The 18,595-nt window shown below is 38.2% G+C and overlaps 1 protein-coding gene across 1 annotated transcript in view; it reads left to right on the top strand.

Moving 5' to 3' along the window:
• Positions 1–18,595, top strand: part of tm9sf4 (transmembrane 9 superfamily protein member 4) — a 73,770-nt gene that overhangs the window by 21,234 nt on the left and 33,941 nt on the right. The window contains exons 2-6 of the mRNA XM_078555158.1: positions 5,016–5,129; positions 7,218–7,317; positions 13,161–13,329; positions 16,759–16,888; positions 17,896–18,019. Coding sequence (XP_078411284.1) covers positions 5,016–5,129; positions 7,218–7,317; positions 13,161–13,329; positions 16,759–16,888; positions 17,896–18,019 — 637 coding nt within the window. The remainder of the gene's footprint in view (positions 1–5,015; positions 5,130–7,217; positions 7,318–13,160; positions 13,330–16,758; positions 16,889–17,895; positions 18,020–18,595) is intronic.

The raw sequence follows: 18,595 nt of genomic DNA, 5'->3' as shown, positions 1-18,595 counted from the left end.
GAATGTTTCCTCTTGTGGGAAAGAGCATAACTAGAGGCCTTCGATATAAGATGGTCACCAAGAAATTCAATAGGGAATTTAGATGTGCGGTATGACTGGAATTTGCTACCAGAGGGAGTGGTTGAAGTGGATATTATTAACGCATTTAAATGGAAACTAGACAAGCAAGTGAGAGAGAAAGAAATAGAGGCTTATGATGATAGATTTAGGTGAGGAAATATGGGAGGGGACTTGAGTGGCACATAAACGCCAGCATGGACTGGTTATTCTGGTCTCTGTGTTGTGCCACTGTTGGACCACTTTTTCTGTGTATTTTTTGTACCTTAGAGGAATGAATATTTGTTGCAAATTAGATTTTTTTTAAAAGCTAGCTATTACTTGTCTACCACTATATCTTTATTGTAGTTTCCCAATTCATCTTGGCCAACTCACTCCTCATAGCTATGTAGTTTGCTTTGTTTAGATTTAAGACTCTAGTTTCAAACTGAACTGAATCATTCTAAACTCAATGTGAAATTCTATCATATTATAGTCATTCTTCCCTATAGGCCTCCTATACTATAAGCTTTTTAATTAACCCTTTCTCATTTTACAATACTAGGTTCAAAATAGTCTGTTCTCTAGTTGGTTCTTTGACATACTGACCTAGGAAGCCCATCTTGTGTTACAAATATCTAATTTTATGATTCATAAGTTTTAGGAACATAACCTTTAGTTTGGAGGTTGAAATATTTGAATATAGGATAAATGAAAATATCTGGTTGGAGAATCTGGTAAATAAACCTAAAGTATTTGCAATGCAAAGGGTGACCTATGTTTGTTTAATAAGGTCATGGTTGGAAGTGCAAAAACCCCAAACAATGGATGATCCCTCTTGGGACTTCATGATGGAAACAGAGAGTCTGCAACTGCCTCAATTTGGGGTTCAAATTATTCTTATGGTTTCTCAAAACAAAGGGAAGGTTTGGGAGTTGAGGATAATTAGTTTAAATCTCTACCTGGAACATCCCAGGTGTGCCACATTGCTGAGGGGATAGGTTGCTGGGAGGTTTTTTGCATTTGAATTTTATCTGGATGATTTCTCACAAAACAGAAAATTGAAGCCTGGTTATGGAGCAGTTTGGAGGAGGCAGAGAGTCAGCCATGAGCTGTGGACCAGGAGTAGAGGGCTATCAGAAACCAGGGGTATTTCTGATTTGGAGTCACTGAGCAAGAATGCAGTGAGACCTATGTTTGAGCTTGGGAGTCCACAGAAATGAGGTGTTGTAGGAGAGTTGTAGGGTTTGCTTACCTTGATGCTAGTGGAAGGACTCCAAGTAGTCTCATACTTCGGAGGGAACACTGAGGAGAACCAAAGTGAATTCATGAAAGCTCTGGCGTGCCTTGGCTTGGTTCCAGGAGAAGTGAAGGAACCCCCAATATCCTCTAAGGTGTAGGGGAACTCTTGGGTGGAAATAAAAGTAGAACATGGTCTGTTGAGATTTTTGGGTTTAAGGTATAAAGGTTTACGAAATATAGCGTTGTTAGTATTATTTTACTTTGTACAGTAAATATTTTTGTTTAAAATGTGAAATTTTAGGGGTTATTTCTCTTAATAACTTAGAGTTAGAATTTATTTTTAAAAGTTACCGGTCTCTACTGAGATCATAACACATATACGTTCCATGAACTCATCTTCCACACTATTGCAAATTTGGTTTGCCCAGACCATAGGAAGATTAAAGCCTCCAATGATAAATCTATAAGTTTATATTATTTGCATCCAAAATCTCTTGAGTAAATCACTTTTTGAATAGGTTTTTCATAAAATAGATGCCCTTGGAATTTATTTTGATCACGAGTTGTGTTTGGTTAACCTACATTGCTTATTAAGGTAGGAATGTTTTGCTCTGGATCTGAAGCCCAACTCTAGTTTTTGCTATTTATTTTATGTTTAATGAGAATTCAGTTTTTATATGAATTTCTCTATCAAGGTGTTGGAGCTGGATAATGGACATTCTGTCAGCCACTTGGTACTAGCACTCAGATCAAGTATGGTATAGTTAAATAGTGAAATTCCCCCTATTGTATCCCACCATTGTACTTCAGCTCCAATTTCAGAGCACCCCTACAGCTTTTAATTTCGCAACTAACCAACTTAGTGCCTGTTAGAAGCAGCTCTGTATCATGGACTAGTATTCTCTGGGAATTGGGTTGAGACTTTTGCGACTCATTCTACAGTCAAGAGACAAAAAAAAAAATTTCATCCATTCATTTCAGCTGCAATTTCATTCAGGTGAAAGGCTAATCTAAAATGCACTGCACCACCAGTTCTCCGGTTTCTATGATTTTCTGTTAAATGAGATTTACATTATAATAAAAGTACAAATTTACTGACTGATGTGAAATGGTGATATTGTTTAGGGTATTCATGTTTAGTTGTAGAATCTGATTGCATTAATGACCCTAATTATTAGAATGTGTCTAGCAGAGGTTGGGACTATATCTAGTTTAAGACCTTCAAGTAGTTTGTAGAATTTTGACTGGGAGCCTTGCAGTACAATATTGCAGTACTAGGTTTGTGCCACAAGAGCTCCTCAGTGAGGTATGAGTAGTCAAGCTCTCTGTTGCTCAAGTAATCTGAAACTGGCACTGCAGCATTGCAACTTGAGATACTCTGCACAACAGAGGTGTCCAACATTTTTGTTTTGATTAACATTTAATTACGTACAATGGAGTCCTCAGTGCCACCTCTGCTGTTATTTGGGAATGAAGGTTCCTGCTAGGTGCATAAACACTTAACTGTACAGATGGCCATGATGAAACATTTCAAGTGTGCCATGCAGTTTATAGACACAGCTAAGCAATCCCACAACCACCAGATCAGATCAAAGCTCTGTAGCCTGGCCACAACCAGTTGTGAATAATGGTGGACAATTAAACAACTGGCCGGAGGAGGAGGATCCACCAACATCTCCATGCTCAATGATGAGGGAGCCCAGCATGTCAGTGCAAAGGACAAGACTGAAGCATTTGCAACCATCTTCAACCAAGTGCCAAGTGGATGATCTATCTTGGTGGCCTCCAGAGGTCCCCACCATAGATGCCAATCTTCAGCCAATTTGATTCACTCCACGTAATATCAAGAAACAGCTGAAGAAACTGGGTACTGCAAAGACTGTGGACCCTGACAACATCCCAGCTGTAGCACTGAAGAGTGTGCTCCAGAACGAGCTGTACATCAGCCAAGCTGTTCCAGTACAGCTGCAACAGAGGCATCTACCTGACAATGTGGAAAATTACCTAGATATTTCCTATACATAGAAAATACAATTCCAATCCGGTCAGTTATCATTCCATCAGTCTAATCTTAATCATCAGAAAAGTAATGAAAGGTGCTGTCTTCCATGCTGTCAAGCGACACCTCCTCTATAACCTGCTCACCTATGCTCAGTTTGGGTTCTGCCAGGACCACCCAACTTCAGACCTCATTACGGCCTTGGTTCAATTATGGATAAAAGAGTTGAATTCCAGAGGTGAGAGCAATTGCCCTAGACATCAAGGTAGCATTTGACTGAGTGTGGCATCAAGGAGTCCTAGGAAAATTGAAGTTAGTGGGAATCTAGGGTAACCTTCACTGGTTGGAGTGATAGCTAGCACAAAGTGGTTATTGGAGACCAATCATTTCAGCCCCAGGACATTGTTGCAGGATCCTCAGGGCAGGGTCCTAGGCCCTTCTGCTGCTTCATCAATGACCTTCCCTCCATCATAAGGTCAGAAGTGGGGAAGTTTGCTAATGATTGCACACTGTTCAATACCATTTGCAGCTTCTCAGATACTGAAGCAGTCCATACCTGCATGCAGCAAGACTGACAATGTTCAGATTTGGGCTAATAAGTGGCAAGTAAAATTTAAGCCACGTTAAGTGCCAGACCATGATCATCTCCAACAGGAGAGACTCTTAACAATTTCCCCTTGACATTCAATAACTATTGTCAAATACTTGTCAAATCCCCCATTATCAACATTCTGAGGGTCACCATGGACTAGAAAGTGAACTGAACCAGTCAGATAGAAAATGTGGCCACGAGAATAGGCTGGGCTAAAGGCTGGGAATTCTGTGGTGTGTAACTAACCCCCTTACTCTCCGAAGACTCTGCACCATTTACAAGGTCCAAATCAAAAGTCTGATGAAATGCTGTCCATTTGCCTGAATGAGTGCAGCCCCAATTACACTCAGGAAACTTGACACCATCCAGGACAAAGTAGCCTACTTGATTGGCACCTCATCCATCATCTTAAACATTTTCTCCCTTCACCACCAGTGCAAAGAGGCGGCAGTGCACTCTATCTACAAGATGCACAGCAGCAACTCAATAAGGATCCTTCAACAGCACCTTCCAAACCCGCAACCTAGAAGAGGAAGGACAGCAAATGTATAAGAACACCACCACCTGCAAGTTTCCGTCCAAGTCACACACCATCCTGATTGGAACTATATTGCTGTTCCTTCACAGAAACTGGATCAAAAACCTGGAACTCCCTCCCTAACAGTACTGTGGGTGTATCTACACTATATTGACTTCACAGTTCTAGAAGGCAGCTCACCATCACCTACTCCATGGCAGACAGGGGTGGATAATAAATGGTGGCCTTATCGGTGACGCTTACTTCCCATGACCCAATAAAAGGTTTATTTCAGTCCAGGTGTATTTGCATTTCATCCTGCAGCAAATGGCAATGGGATAGTTTGCGCATGAAGAATGGAGCTGAAGGGTGCTATATTGCTCGTATAGCTCACTGAGGAGAGTTCTAGGATGAAAGATACATTTAATCACTAAGTCATTGTAGCATTCGCTTTATGCATCATTGCATGTTTATTAAAAGTCAGAATTTGCTTCAGGTAATAATGAATAATCATTCAAATTTTGATATTTTTAAAACAGATTTTTATTTCCTGGTAGTGTGTGCACTTCTGATCTAGTCAGATCTATATACATGTAAATTCTAACCAGTTTTAATTCTTTATTTTTCAGGCAATATTAATCTGGCTATTGGTGTTTCTCTTAGTCTTGTGTACTTCATATTCGTTTTACGTACCAGGTGTGGCACCAATTGACTTTCATCAAAATCATCCTGTAGAAATTAAGGTAAGCATATGTGCTATTTGTTATTCATTCTTGAGACGTGGTGTCACTGGAAAGGCTGACATTTATTGCTCATAGAACGCGGGAAATTTCTCTTCCACTGATTTAATAATTTATCCATCTAAGTGGGAGAATGGCAAGACAACTCTCCCTATAATTCACTTAGTACGTTAAGCAAATTTCAGATTTAAATTTAATTCTGTTAGGCACCCTCTTGTCGCAGCACAAAATATTCTAAACTCGACTAGATCTCTGAATTGGCTAATAAACTCTGGCACTAATTGACCCATGCAGGAAAGTCTTGAAGCCTACGCACCTAAGAAAACTTGCAGAAAATGTCAAACAATCCCCGGATGAACCTCACTGTATTGTATTTGGCATGCAGTCCTGTATCTATTCAGATAGTGATGCTGTTGCTGGCTGAAACAGCCTTACCATGAGACTTCTTTAAAAAGGATGATGTGTACAATGTTTCTAACTTCCTATTGGTCTGCATATGTCAAGCAAGATGTACTAAGTGTAAGCATTATAGATAGAAGCTGGATATGTAGTAGTTGGGGATAACAGGTAGAATTTTCCCTTCTACCTTGCTGCCCCAAAGCCTGCACCTCTATAGAAAGTAGGAATGTGGTCATCTGATTTATTTCTGAATCACAAACGAACCTGTCACAGTAAATAAAATATAAGAAACTGGATTATAAGTCCCACTCCTTTTTGTCACCCTATAAACTCATTATCCATACTCTTTATCAGCATTTTGGTTTTTGAAATAGTTTGCGATATGTATGGGCTAGGATGATAATTATATAGTTCATTACAAGACAGTAGAAACTTAATCAGAACTGGAAATAGTAAAATGAGCTACTGACTGAACATAAGTTCCAGGTGAGAGTGAATACAGCAAGTTGGGACCAAGAAACAACAGGTGAAATCAGGAGTGCTGATTCCTATCACAGAGGCAGTTAATAAATTTAGTTTTCTATGAATAAGTTTCTGAAAAGGTGTCAATAGATGAAAAGTGGTGATTGATGTATAATGATAATCTCAATGAAGAATGAAAAGCTTTCAAAGAACAAAAGGGAATGAAAAATCTAAACAAGACAATAAAAAGTAATAGGTAAAGTAGACACACAAAAATTACTCTCCAAAACAGAAACCAATGAAGTGGGAGGTGGATGGTAGAAGACAGGGAAGATGATGAGCAAGAACTGACAACACTAAAGTCAATGTTCAGAACAAAGGACTGGAAGATGACCAGTCAAGCAATGTCAATTTTGATAGTAATGGTTGACTCCAAAATCTGATGTGACACTGAGGTTCATAAATATTGAGTAACATTTTCAATTTAATATACGGTATTCATTGCTCATGATGTGGTCTTCTCTCCATTGGGGAAGTCAAAGGTAATTGCTTTCTGTAATATCTCCGTTCAGTCCTTAAGTGTGACCCTGAGCTTCTAGTTGCCTTTAATTCTCCACCCTGTGACCGCTCTGATCTCTCTGTATTTGCTCTCCTACACTTTTCTAACGAAGCTCAACAGAAACTTGCAGTTTTTGGTTGGGCACCTTACAACCTTCGAGATTGAACATTAAGTTCAACAATTTCAAATCATAACCACTGCTCCAATTTTTCGGACAGCAACTGTTGGTAATGAATCTGTTGCCATTTGCACCTCCTCTAGACCCATCTTTTGTTTCTTAGTTGTTCCATTTCAATCCCCTTTTGCCTTGCATCATCATCCCTTTGTCATTCAATCTTCCTTGCCTTCAAGCCTATCAGAGTCCTTTCTTTTAATTAATTACTTCTTTACTCCCTTTCCCTGTCTCTGTACTTGTTTAAACCATGTTACATCTCTAATTTTTTCCAGTTCTGAAGAAAGGTCAGTGACCTGAAACATTAACCCTGTTTCTCTCTCCACAGGTGCTGCCGGACCGAGTATTTCCAACATTTTCTGTTTCTTTTTTATCTAACCTATATGTTCTGTATAATGAAGCATGGACCCAAGAGGATGAGATTATTTTCATCAAAATGAATGCACTTGCATAGAATGCCAGCTAAAAAATCTTGAGCCTTTTAATCATCTTGTTTCAGGCTGTGAAATTGACTAGCTCACGGACGCAGCTCCCATATGAATATTATTCCCTCCCTTTTTGTCGCCCAGAAAATATTGAATATAAGGCAGAAAACCTTGGTGAGTTTTTAAATAAATTTTAAAATATTTTGTGGTATAAACAATGATCTGAGTGTGCTAATTGACTTTTTCGGTACCTTCCATCAATGGACTGAGTTCAGAGATTAAGGAATGGACAATGTGTTAAATGCAAAAGCAGAATTAAAGAAAATGATTGCAGAGATTTGAAAGCCTTGTTCTAATCTTGCAATACATATTTTAATTTCAGTTAAATTTCAGGTGGACAATAAATGCTAGCTTGAAATTACAGCTAGGCCATAAATAGATGTATGTAATGTAGTTATATAGGAATGCTGTTGAACTACAGAAGATGCAGTTTGTTAATATGTCTAAAGAAATTATAAATCTGGTATTGGGGTAATAAGTGTGCCTAACTTTGTTGTGCTGTTCCTAATCTGGAACCACCTCTCAGTGATACTTTTTCTCCAAGATCAGGAAATATATCAGTGTTTTAATGATATTAGTAACACATACCAAGATGACAACAGTCGCTTATTGGTTGCCACTTGTAATGTCAATTCAACTGCAAGCAAAGCTTGCTTTTCTTCATAAAAGCAAAATACTGCGGATGTTGGAAATCTGAAATAAAAATGGAAAATACTGGAAAAACTAGGCAGGCCTGGCAGCATCAGTGGAGAGAGAAACAAAGTTGATGTTTTGAGTCCATATGATGCTTTTTCAGAGTTAAAGAGAAGTAGAAATGTGATGGATTTTATACTGTTTAAGAGGGGGTGGAACAAAATAGAAGGTCAGGGATAGGTGGGAGCTAAGGATAAATTTGACAAAGACATCATGGACCACAGAACAAAGGGAGTGTTAATGGTAGTGTTAAAGGCTAAATGGAAAGTGCTGATAGTGGCATAAAGGTAAGGTAGCAGAATGTGTTAAAAGCAGAACAAGGGCCAGTGCTCTGTGAAAGCACAACAAAAACAAGTGACAGATGGCCCTTGTTGGAGGAGGTTGGGGAAAAAGGATAAAAAATATAAAAATTCTGTAAGGACTCCATCCCGTTCTCCCAATTCCTCCGCCTCCTTCACATCTATTCCAATGATACTACCTTCCAAAACAGCGCTTCTGAGATGTCTTCCTTTTTCCTGTGGTTGACAGGGCCCTCAACCATGTCTGACCCATCTCCCACACCTCTGCCCAAACCCCTTGTCCCCTGCTCCCCCCTCTCAGAACCATGATGGGGCCCCCTTGTCCTCACTTTTCACCCCACTAGCCTCCGCATTCAAAGGATCATCTCTCTACCCCTCCCCCCCCCCCATTTCTGCCAACTCTAGCATGTTGCCACCACCAAACACATCTCCCACACACACCCCCCACCCTCGCCTGTCAGTATTCCATAGGGACATTTCTCTCTGTGACACCCTGGCCCACTCCTCCATCACCCCCAACTCCTCACCCCCTTCCCACGGCACCTTTCCATTCCTTTCCCTTTACCTCCTCCCTCCTCTCTGTCCAAGGCCCCAAAAACTCCTTTCAGGTGAAGCAGTGCTTCACTTGCATCTCCTTCAATTTGGTCTAGTGTATTAGCTGCTCCCAAAGTAGCCACCTCTAGATTGGGAGACTAAATGCAGACTGGGTGACCGCTTTGCGGAACACCTTCACTCAGTCCGCAAGCATGATCCAGACCTTCCTGCTGCTTGCCATTTCAACACACCATCTTGCTGTCATGGCCACATGATCATCCTTGGACTGCTGCAATGTTCCACTGAAGCCCAACACACACTGGAGTAACAGCACTTCATCCTCCTATTAGGCATTTTACAGCCTTCTAGAGTTAATATTGAATTCAACAGCTTTAGACCATGAACTCTGTCCTCCATCTTTATGTCACTATCAGCACCTTCTTTGGTCTTTAACACTCCCTTTGTCCTGTGTCCATGACATCTTTGTCAAATTTCTCCTTGGCTTCCACCTATCCCTGACCACCTATTTTGCTCCACTTCCTCTTAAACAGTATAAAATCCACCGCATTTCTACTTCTGTTTAGCTCTAACGAAGAGTCATACGGACTCAAAATGTTAACTCTGTTTCTCTCTCCACAGATGCTGCCAGACCTGCTGACTTTTTCCAGCATTTTCTGTTTTTATTGCTTTTCTTCATGATTTAAATCATTAGTAAACTGATTACTAACTGCTTAGTCAGCACAACAATGTCATGGATTTTGAATCTGATAAGGCACTTAAGAGCTGAAACTTACCAGTTAGCACAACACACTTCAAACATGAGACTAGAACTAAATTTGTATTATCATAGCAATGCTGGAAGTATCTGTTACCGCCAGGGCTGTATTTTGACATGCTGAGGCCCTAAACGATGTCAAGTTTAAAAGGCCCCATAGCATTACCAAAAAAAAGGTGTTATTCTAACAGCAAGGACAATGAAAATAGAAATATTAAAGCTTTGTATTTACATATACACATAAGTGCAACGAAAAACTAATTATCTAACAAGCCTAACTAATCTAACTAAATAATCATGAAATAAGCCTATTTGCATTATGAAATACTTAGAGATTTCTTAATTAGCACGTATGGAAACTTTTAATCTACAGCAACACAAGATCAATTACACAGATCAGCACTTAACTAAATGGAAGCAGTAATACAACCTGCACAAAACTCAAAACATTTTTTGTGATTTTTGGGCAGCAAAGTCACCTATGATGTCTTCAAATGATGAGCTACAAAGTTTACCATTTTCTATGCACGTAATGCTTTGCTACAAGAAAAGCTGTCTGCACTTTGTTGTCCACAATTCATTCTTGCTATTTTTCAGCTGTGAAAATGACCCTTCCCCTGAGCAGTTTGTTACGATTAGACTCAAAAAGAGCCACAATATTGCTTCTACATTAGGGAAAACCAACTGAATTTTAACTTGGTTGGTGGCTTGATGCAGGTCCTGGCGGCATAAAGTTCCTTTATCTGAATAATTTTCCTTGATATAAGCTTGGAAGCACTTCATTTCTCTCATGAGGCTAACATCAACCTTGTCAGGATAACTTTTGATCAGAAGCTTTACACCTTCACACAGCTGTTTTTCCGAGGCATCTAAATAAACCAAAAATGAAAAGTTGTTCGCAACATTTTCGTATATGATTGCTCTTTTCTTCAAGTTTGTTTCAAGTGTATCCATCATAGGAATAAAGGATTTCACTTGAAATTTGTTTCTTGGAGAAAACGTTTCACCAACATTTGGTGCATCACCATCATTTCTTTCTCATTCTTTTCCTTTTATTCACACATTTGTAGTCTACATCAGGTAGGTTTTCTTTTGCTTTGAGTTCAATTTTGTCAAAACTTTCTCACGTTTCTTTCAAGAAGTGAGAGAGTAATGTGTAAAGCTCTGCAACTGTACTAAGGGTTATCTGTGGATCCTGCAGGGCTTGGCTGGTTTTGTGGATCTGATCTAACAAGCGATTCCAAAGTTCTAACATGACCACAAACTCTAATTCCTCCACTTTCTCCTGCAGAATGCCAGCTTCTCTCCTTGTATCACCTTTTTTATTGTCATCAGTATGAAGATGAGTAGAGTATCAATAATTGAACAATAACTCTCAGCTATGGCTGAAGTAGCCTTTGCATGTGCTTCCCACCTAGTGTCAGAGAGATGTTTTGGTATGGTGGAATCAGGACCCAAAAATGATTTGAGTTCTGTCCTGTGTTTTGTAGAGGCAGAGAAAAATGTGTATATTTGTTGCAAAAAGATTTATTACATCTAGGCAGCAATCAACTGTAATGTAACCAACAAGATTCAGCAAATGTCCAGCACATGGAATATATATAGTGTACTTCTTTTTTCAATAAGTTTTTGCTGCATGCCATTATACCTTCCTGCCATGTTAGCTGCATTGTCATATGACTGTCCTCTGCACTTACTGAAGTCAACTTTGCAGTCATTGTCTAGCAGCACCATATTGGCCATATTTTCATCACTATGGTTTTCTCATTCAAGGAAAGTTAGAAAGCGTTCAATGGGAAAACCGTTATCAGGTGACACACATCTTACAATAACAGTTAGTTGATCAACATGTGAAAGATCTGATGTGGAGCCAACAGACAAACTGAAGTATCCTGCTTTTCTCAAGTCACCCAGAATAGATCCTCTTAGTTTTTCAGCCATAAGCTGGATGAGTTCATCATGTATTGTTTTAGGCAAGTATGAAGGCTTCTCAGATTCCTAAAGTTTTATATGGCTGGCAAGAAATAGATCAAACTTAGCAATGAGTTCTATCAAGCCAAGAAAGTTCCCGTTATGTGGCAAGCCAAACTTTTCATTGCCTCCCCTAAAAGCTAGTCCACGTTCTGCTAATGTGCACACAACTGCAATAATACAGTCAAGTACATGGCTCCAGTATTCTTGCTCCTATTTTATCTGTTCCTTCAGATATGAATCCAAGGTTAACCCACGTTGCCTTATCAGATATGCAAGCAAAGCTTTTCTGTGATCTTCAGAGTTCTCATGATTTTGAATTCCAACAAGGTTTCGCTAGTCATTAAAACCATTACTAGCCAGTGCTGTTGATGATGTTAAGAAGAGTTTGCAAACAAAACAGTAAACACAACCCATTGTTGGAGAATATGCGAGCCACTCTCAATTGTATTTTTTACCATTAACTTTCATTGAATCAAATAGACCCTTTGAACAATATCTAATTTGGTTTTTGAATGACCATTTTGATTTCTCAAATGGGGCATTTCAGTGTTGACACTCTGAGAGACCTTTCTGTGTCCAGAATGAAATATCATCCTTAGCCAAGACACCCCAGAGACCAAGATCATTGGACTTTGCGTATCTGTTTCTTTGAGCTGGGATTTCAGGCTCTATAACATTCTCAGGTGTAGTAGTCACATTCACATCTGTGTCATCTACCTTAGTAGCAGAGGTGGATGCTGTGGGCCTGGCTGACTGTCTTGAGAATGAAGTCCCTCCTTTTTGACAGTGAAATTACTGTCAGTTTTCAGTAATTGTTTTGTCTACTCTTCAAGCTGCTGCTTTTTTTCTTCTGACGTCCACTTTCTGAAGTTCTTTTCATTTTTAACAGGTCTTTCTATAATAATGAGACAATTAAGTCTTAGACAAAGTCTTTGAACTCAATCCTTTATGTTTACAAGTATAGTAGAAATAAAAAATACAATACATATATTTCAATAATATGTATATATATTTACCTGGTGTCTACGATAGAAGGGAGATTGTTGTGCGACTCGGACCAGGCGTAACTGATGCTGCGGCGCAAAGTTTTCTGAAGAGAACTGCGTCATGGATTAGACTGCATCACGTGTGATTTTCAGACTTTATTAGTTTCTAGAATTTTTTTTTAAAAGGAAGACATTTTAAAGTAAAAAAACTTTTATATTTATTATTGACTCGAAAAAGCCGTATAAGGCACTTTATTTAGTGATTGAAGCGTCTCTATGGATCATGTGATTGTCGGAGGTCAGGAGAAAGGACGGCACCACAGATGTGAATTAGTTACTTTTGCTCGGATTTATAAATGCAATATGACAAATATATCTGTGGCCATATAAGTATATTTTGTCATATCAGAACCAAAATGTCCATTTTGGAGAGTTTTTTTCCCTGTCTCTTTTAGTTTTCAACCAATTATGTAAAACTTGAAATTTAATCTTTTAAAAAATATTTCGAGGGCCTTCATAATGTGAGGCGCTAAGCTGTAGCTTACTTAGCTATATGTAAATCCAGCACTGGTTATAGCTGTTTTATTTGGTTCCTGTAAATGTGTCATCAATAATCTTACATGTCCAAAAATAATGATGCAGATGGGTATAATACAAAGAAATGGAATAACTTATATTTGTTCTTGTATTTTACAGGTGAGGTCTTGAGAGGTGATCGGATTGTGAATACACCATATAACTTGCACATGAACATTGAAAAGAAATGTGAAGTGCTCTGTGACAAGCCAAACAAACCTGTCAGGTTTAAAGTAGCAGAAAGTAAACTGATTGTAGAAAGGATTCGAGAAGAATATTATGTTCATTTGTACGTGTAACTATTTTTGCTGTTATAACACACACAGTTCATTAGCTTGCTTAAAATGTTTTTGATGTCACACTGCTTCCATAAAGGAACCTTTTCTTGAGTCTATTGTAGACTGTGTATTGGTAGGTCATTACTTTACCATGGGACACCACAGCTGAGCCTGATCCTATACGCCTATACATGAATGGCCACACATAGATTCATGTTGTTGACTAACAAGCAGGACCCTGAGTTTAATTTCCCTTCCCTATCATGAAGGTACTGAGTCCACTGATAGCACTTGCAGTTAAGATTAGCTAACTCAGCACAACCAGGATTTGAACTTGGAATCTTAAGACCTGTATGGCTGCATGCACTGTTATTCAACAACTAATTGATAACAAAATTTTAGATTTCTTTTTAGATTTCAATGAGTAAATACTGGAACTGGCGTAGAGAAATTGATGCTTATTTTGTAGTACAGAGTACATTTAGAAGTAGTTTTTACTATCAGGAAGGTGAAAACTATTCATTGTTGTAAATCTCCACAATGTGAAATCTGGAGTAACATGCATAGTTTCCTGCTTGCTGTTAAAATGGGTTGCAAAGAAAACTGTGTGCATTGAGCTAAGGCCTGTAGATATGGACAGTTTATGTGACCTTGTTTTGCTTGTTATACTGGCTGTTTTAATTGAATTTCTTCACAGTGTCAACCTGAGAACTCAGATAATTTTGCTGTTTTTCTGCATTCATGTATGAATGCTCATAGGTTAAAGAAAAATATTGAAATAATTTAAGGATAAAATTTATCGTTATTATCTCAACAGTAACAATTTGTATTTACATAGTGCTTTAAAGTGTCCCAAGGTGCTGCACAGGCATGTTATAAAACTTTATAATGTTAAAAAAAAATTGACACCAAGTAACAAAATGTGAGGGCAGGTGACAAAAAAATTGTTTTAAAGAGGTTTTAAGGAGAGTCTTAAAGGAGGAAAGAGAGAAGAAAGTTGGAGACATTTAGGGAGGGAATTCCAGAGCTTTAGGGCCTTGGCTAAAGGCACAGCTGCCAGTGATGAAGCAATTAAAATTGAGGATGTTCAAGAGGCCAGAATTAGAGCTGAGATATTTAGGTTTTAGAGGGTTGTGGAACTGGAGGACACTACAGAGATAGAGAAGAGCGAGGCCACTGAGTGATTTGAAAACAAGAATGAGAATTTCAAAATGAAGGCTTTGCTTAACCGGGAGCCAAGGTAGGTCAGTGAGGACAGGGGTGATGGTTGAATGGAATTGGGTGCAAGTTAAGACACGAATAGCAGAGTTTTAGTTGACCTCAAATTTAGACAAGGAGGGTAGAACATGGGAGGCCACTCAGGAGTCTATTGGAATTGCCAGTACTTAATTTATAGAGGGAATCCTAATGGTGATCTCTCTTTTTTGCATAGTAATCTGGAGTGGACCAGGAACATAAATAATTCATAATTGACCAGTTGTAGAGTTGACAGCAGGGGGTTGAAGCCATTACTAATTCTGTGCCTTTCATTGGAATCTGTTTTCAATTGACCAGGGACTGGAAACAACACTTAAATGATTTAACTCCTAGTTTTCAACCCGGCTTTTCTTTTATAAGAAAACATAAACGCAAACTAAAACAGATAGTGGGAGTTTTCCTGGTGCAATGTGACATTTTTTTCAAATTGAAGATCTTTACCACATGATTCATGCTGTAGAATTCTAAATGGCTGCATTGTACTGTTCATATTGACATTGTAGTGAAGAATAATCGTTTTCCATCTACACCCTTTACTCCCATTAGGGTAGCTCAGCGAGAAACTAAAAGAGGTGAGAAATGTTGGTGGCTGAAACTAACTAATTTAAACATGAGAACTGTCACCGATTGACAAATTTGGCCCGCAGGAATAGAAATTTTGAGCTTTGCTTTTAAAAAGCCGATTTTTGAGTGAGCAGCCTTTTGGTGTCAACCCTGCTTCATGTTTCTTGGCCATCTGGAGCATAGAGTTACTAATCCTTGATGAGGTGCTTACCTCACCTTTTGTAATTCATTTATAGATGCATGCTCTACAAAACCATGTACTGTTCCATTTTTAGGTTCACTTTGCAAATTAAAAATATACATATATTTTTATAACGCCATTTGTGACTTCAAGATGTCCCAAAATGCTTTACAGCCAATGAAGTACTTTTTTGAAGAGTAATCACTGTTGTAATGTGGAAAACTCAGCAGCCAATTTGTGCACAGCAGGATCCCACAAAAAACAATGTGTTTTAGTGATATTGATTGAAAATAAGTATTGGTCAGGCTAGTAGCTACTTTGACAGTAAAACCATAATTGACTGCTACCAAGGTAAATAGAATGAATAATTATTTATTGGCTGATTTGTACCTGGTTTTGGACCTTTTTTCTTTATACTTTACAAGACCTATGAAGTTAAAAACAACTGGATACAATACTGTCTTTTGTCTTTAATAAATATGAACGAAACTCCCCTGTAGTCTGCTAGTAAATGCTTAATGTAACCTCAGAGCTTAAAACAAGGCATCCCTCCTTTCTATTAGCTGTACCAGAAATGTGTTTATACCAACTCAGTTCCTAATAGTACCTAGTACCCATTGAAAAATAACCTGGATTTGGGCACAAAGTTAGCAGGCTAATGGAGAGCTATAAGGATAGCTGGTGTGAAAAGTAGGGGAAAAAACACACTTATAGCTGCTGCTCTTCTGAGATTGCAGTTTAATGCATTGTCAGGATAGAGTGGAGAGCTTTATACGTGCTGTATTATGCATGATCAAGGAGTACTTGAAGTTGAGGCTTCAGGGTAAATTTATCAACCCCAAGCTCCTAGCAGTGTTTGCGCTTGAATGGAGCAAGAGTTGGACAGACAGTGCTACATTGTCACGATCCAGCAAACATTCCCTGGAATGGTACCAGGAATTAGGTCATAATTAAGAAAACCTTAAGAAATTTTGTTGCTGGGTCAAAATTCTGGAACTCCCTTCCCAACAGCACTGTGGGCTTACCTACATCACATGGACTGCAGCAGTTCAAGAAGGCAGCTCACCACCACCTAAGGGCAACTAGGGATGGACAATAAATGCTGGTCCAGCCAACAAAGCCCACATCCAATGAATGAATAACAAAAAAAAAATTGAGGCTTTTGACACTGGAACAAAGAAGGCCTAGGGGACAAATGTAAGAGGTTTTCAAAACTAGGAAAAGCTTTGACCGAGTCAAAGGTTTGGTGACCGGGTGACGTAGACTTAAGATTATGATGAGAAGTTCATGGGGAAGTCAGACATTTTTGCAGGGGTAATTAGAACATGGAATACTCTGCCACACATAGCTATTGAGGCTATAATTTTGCACGATATTTTGAATGTAAAGTTTGATTCATTCTTCTCCTTAATATGTGAATGGCAACTGTATGTTACAGAATTGCAGATAACCTGCCTGTTGCAACACGCTTAGAATTTTACCCAAACCATGACGACAATGACAAAAAGAAAGAAAAGGAAGTACAGTTTGAGCATGGTTACAGACTTGGATTTATCGACAACAACAAGGTAAAACTAACCAGACATACTTCTAGGGCAAGTAGTTTAACCGCGCTAATAACATGGTGTATGTACAGAAATGAAATTAGACATTTGGCCCATTAAGTAAGCAACGAACTAAACTGCATGATAATCAGCATGAAATGACCAGCCCTAAGATTTTTCAGTATGGATGATTCTTGATAGGAATCTGACGTGAGAAAAAAAGTGCTACTTTTCTTAAGCCACCTGCTTGTGAGTTCTGTAGTTGATGGCAGTTGAATGGCTTTGTCCCGAGTGTTAATGCATGACAAATAAACTTAAAATACTAACATAAAACAGCATGCTTTGTTAAAAGATAATTTATTCTAGAAGTGCCCCTATTCTTGTATAATGACCTTTTCAGATAATCTTCCATTGCAATTAAATAAAATAAAAATTACTTTAGAAACTTCTAAGTATTTCATTTATGAATCCCTAATAAATGCTGGTAATGAGTGAACAGAATTTTGTGACGATTTATATCTAGAAATTAGTGATTTTTATCATAAATGTTTAAATGCAAATATCAAGTTTCATTCTCCAGCATTTGGAATAAATGTGTTATCAGTTAAAGTAATAATAAGGAATTTTACACAATGTTTAAATGATCGTACAATAGCATCGCTCACCATATTTCCACAACATGGGTACGTACAAAGTAGAAATTAATTATGCCTATTGCATCGCAGTAGCAAAATAACGTGTTATTCTGATCTAAATTTTTCCTTTTGAGAGTGGCAAATGTAAGCTTTCACGCTCATCAAGTTAATATTTTAGACTTAATCCAGTATAGAAACTGTCACATACAAATTAAACTTTATAATTACCAGTTGTTATACCTGCATTGTGAGCTGCTTTGCAGTTGTCTGTCTTGTGTGTATGCATGTGAGCACATAGATGTAGGTATAGTGGAAGAACAGGCATACCTAATATTGTACCTCCAGCTCACACTTCTATTGAATATATGACTGAGTTAACACAATCTTATTTTTCAGTTCTACCTCCACAACCATCTCTCCTTCATTGTCTATTATCACAAGGAAGAAATAGAGAAAGACCAGGAACCTACATACAGAGTTGTGCGCTTTGAAGTTGTACCACAAAGTGTTAAGTATGAAGGTAATAGTATTATTTCTGGATATGATTTGAGCACAGTTGCATATAGTAATAGACAAACAACCTCAAAGAAGGAGAAATAAATGCAAAACGTGTAAGTGAATAACTAAGCTTGCATTATCAACACTGCTCTGATTTGTGTTTGTTACACTTGTGTATAGATTCATGTACTAAGCAGGGAACTATGCCTCAAAAAATGCTGAGAATGTTCTAAAGGTAACCTCAACATCACAGAAGTAATATCATTGGCCCTATGTTGTACTTTTTTTTGCAACATGACAGCATATTGAAAGTAGAATGCAGCAAACAATAATATTGAACTTTGGGGAAAAAGCAGTTCACATTTCTGGTTCTGTGCTTATGTGGATTTATTCTATTATCAATAGTCCATTGTTTTGACTGAAATATGTTTTGCTTTTTGAGCAAAGTTAGCAGGTTGGATCCCTTTAATCATTGCTTACATATTGGTACCTGGGTATTTCCTTGTGCTTTATATCAATTCACATTTCAGTGATATGAAAAAAGACAATGTTGGGGACTATGCAAATAATTCTTGGGCACAGATAAAATGTTTGTGAA

This window comes from Cetorhinus maximus, chromosome 13 (genome assembly GCF_964194155.1).
Source record: "Cetorhinus maximus chromosome 13, sCetMax3.hap1.1, whole genome shotgun sequence".
Lineage (NCBI taxonomy): Eukaryota > Metazoa > Chordata > Chondrichthyes > Lamniformes > Cetorhinidae > Cetorhinus > Cetorhinus maximus.
This window is presented reverse-complemented; position numbering and strand designations above follow the sequence as displayed.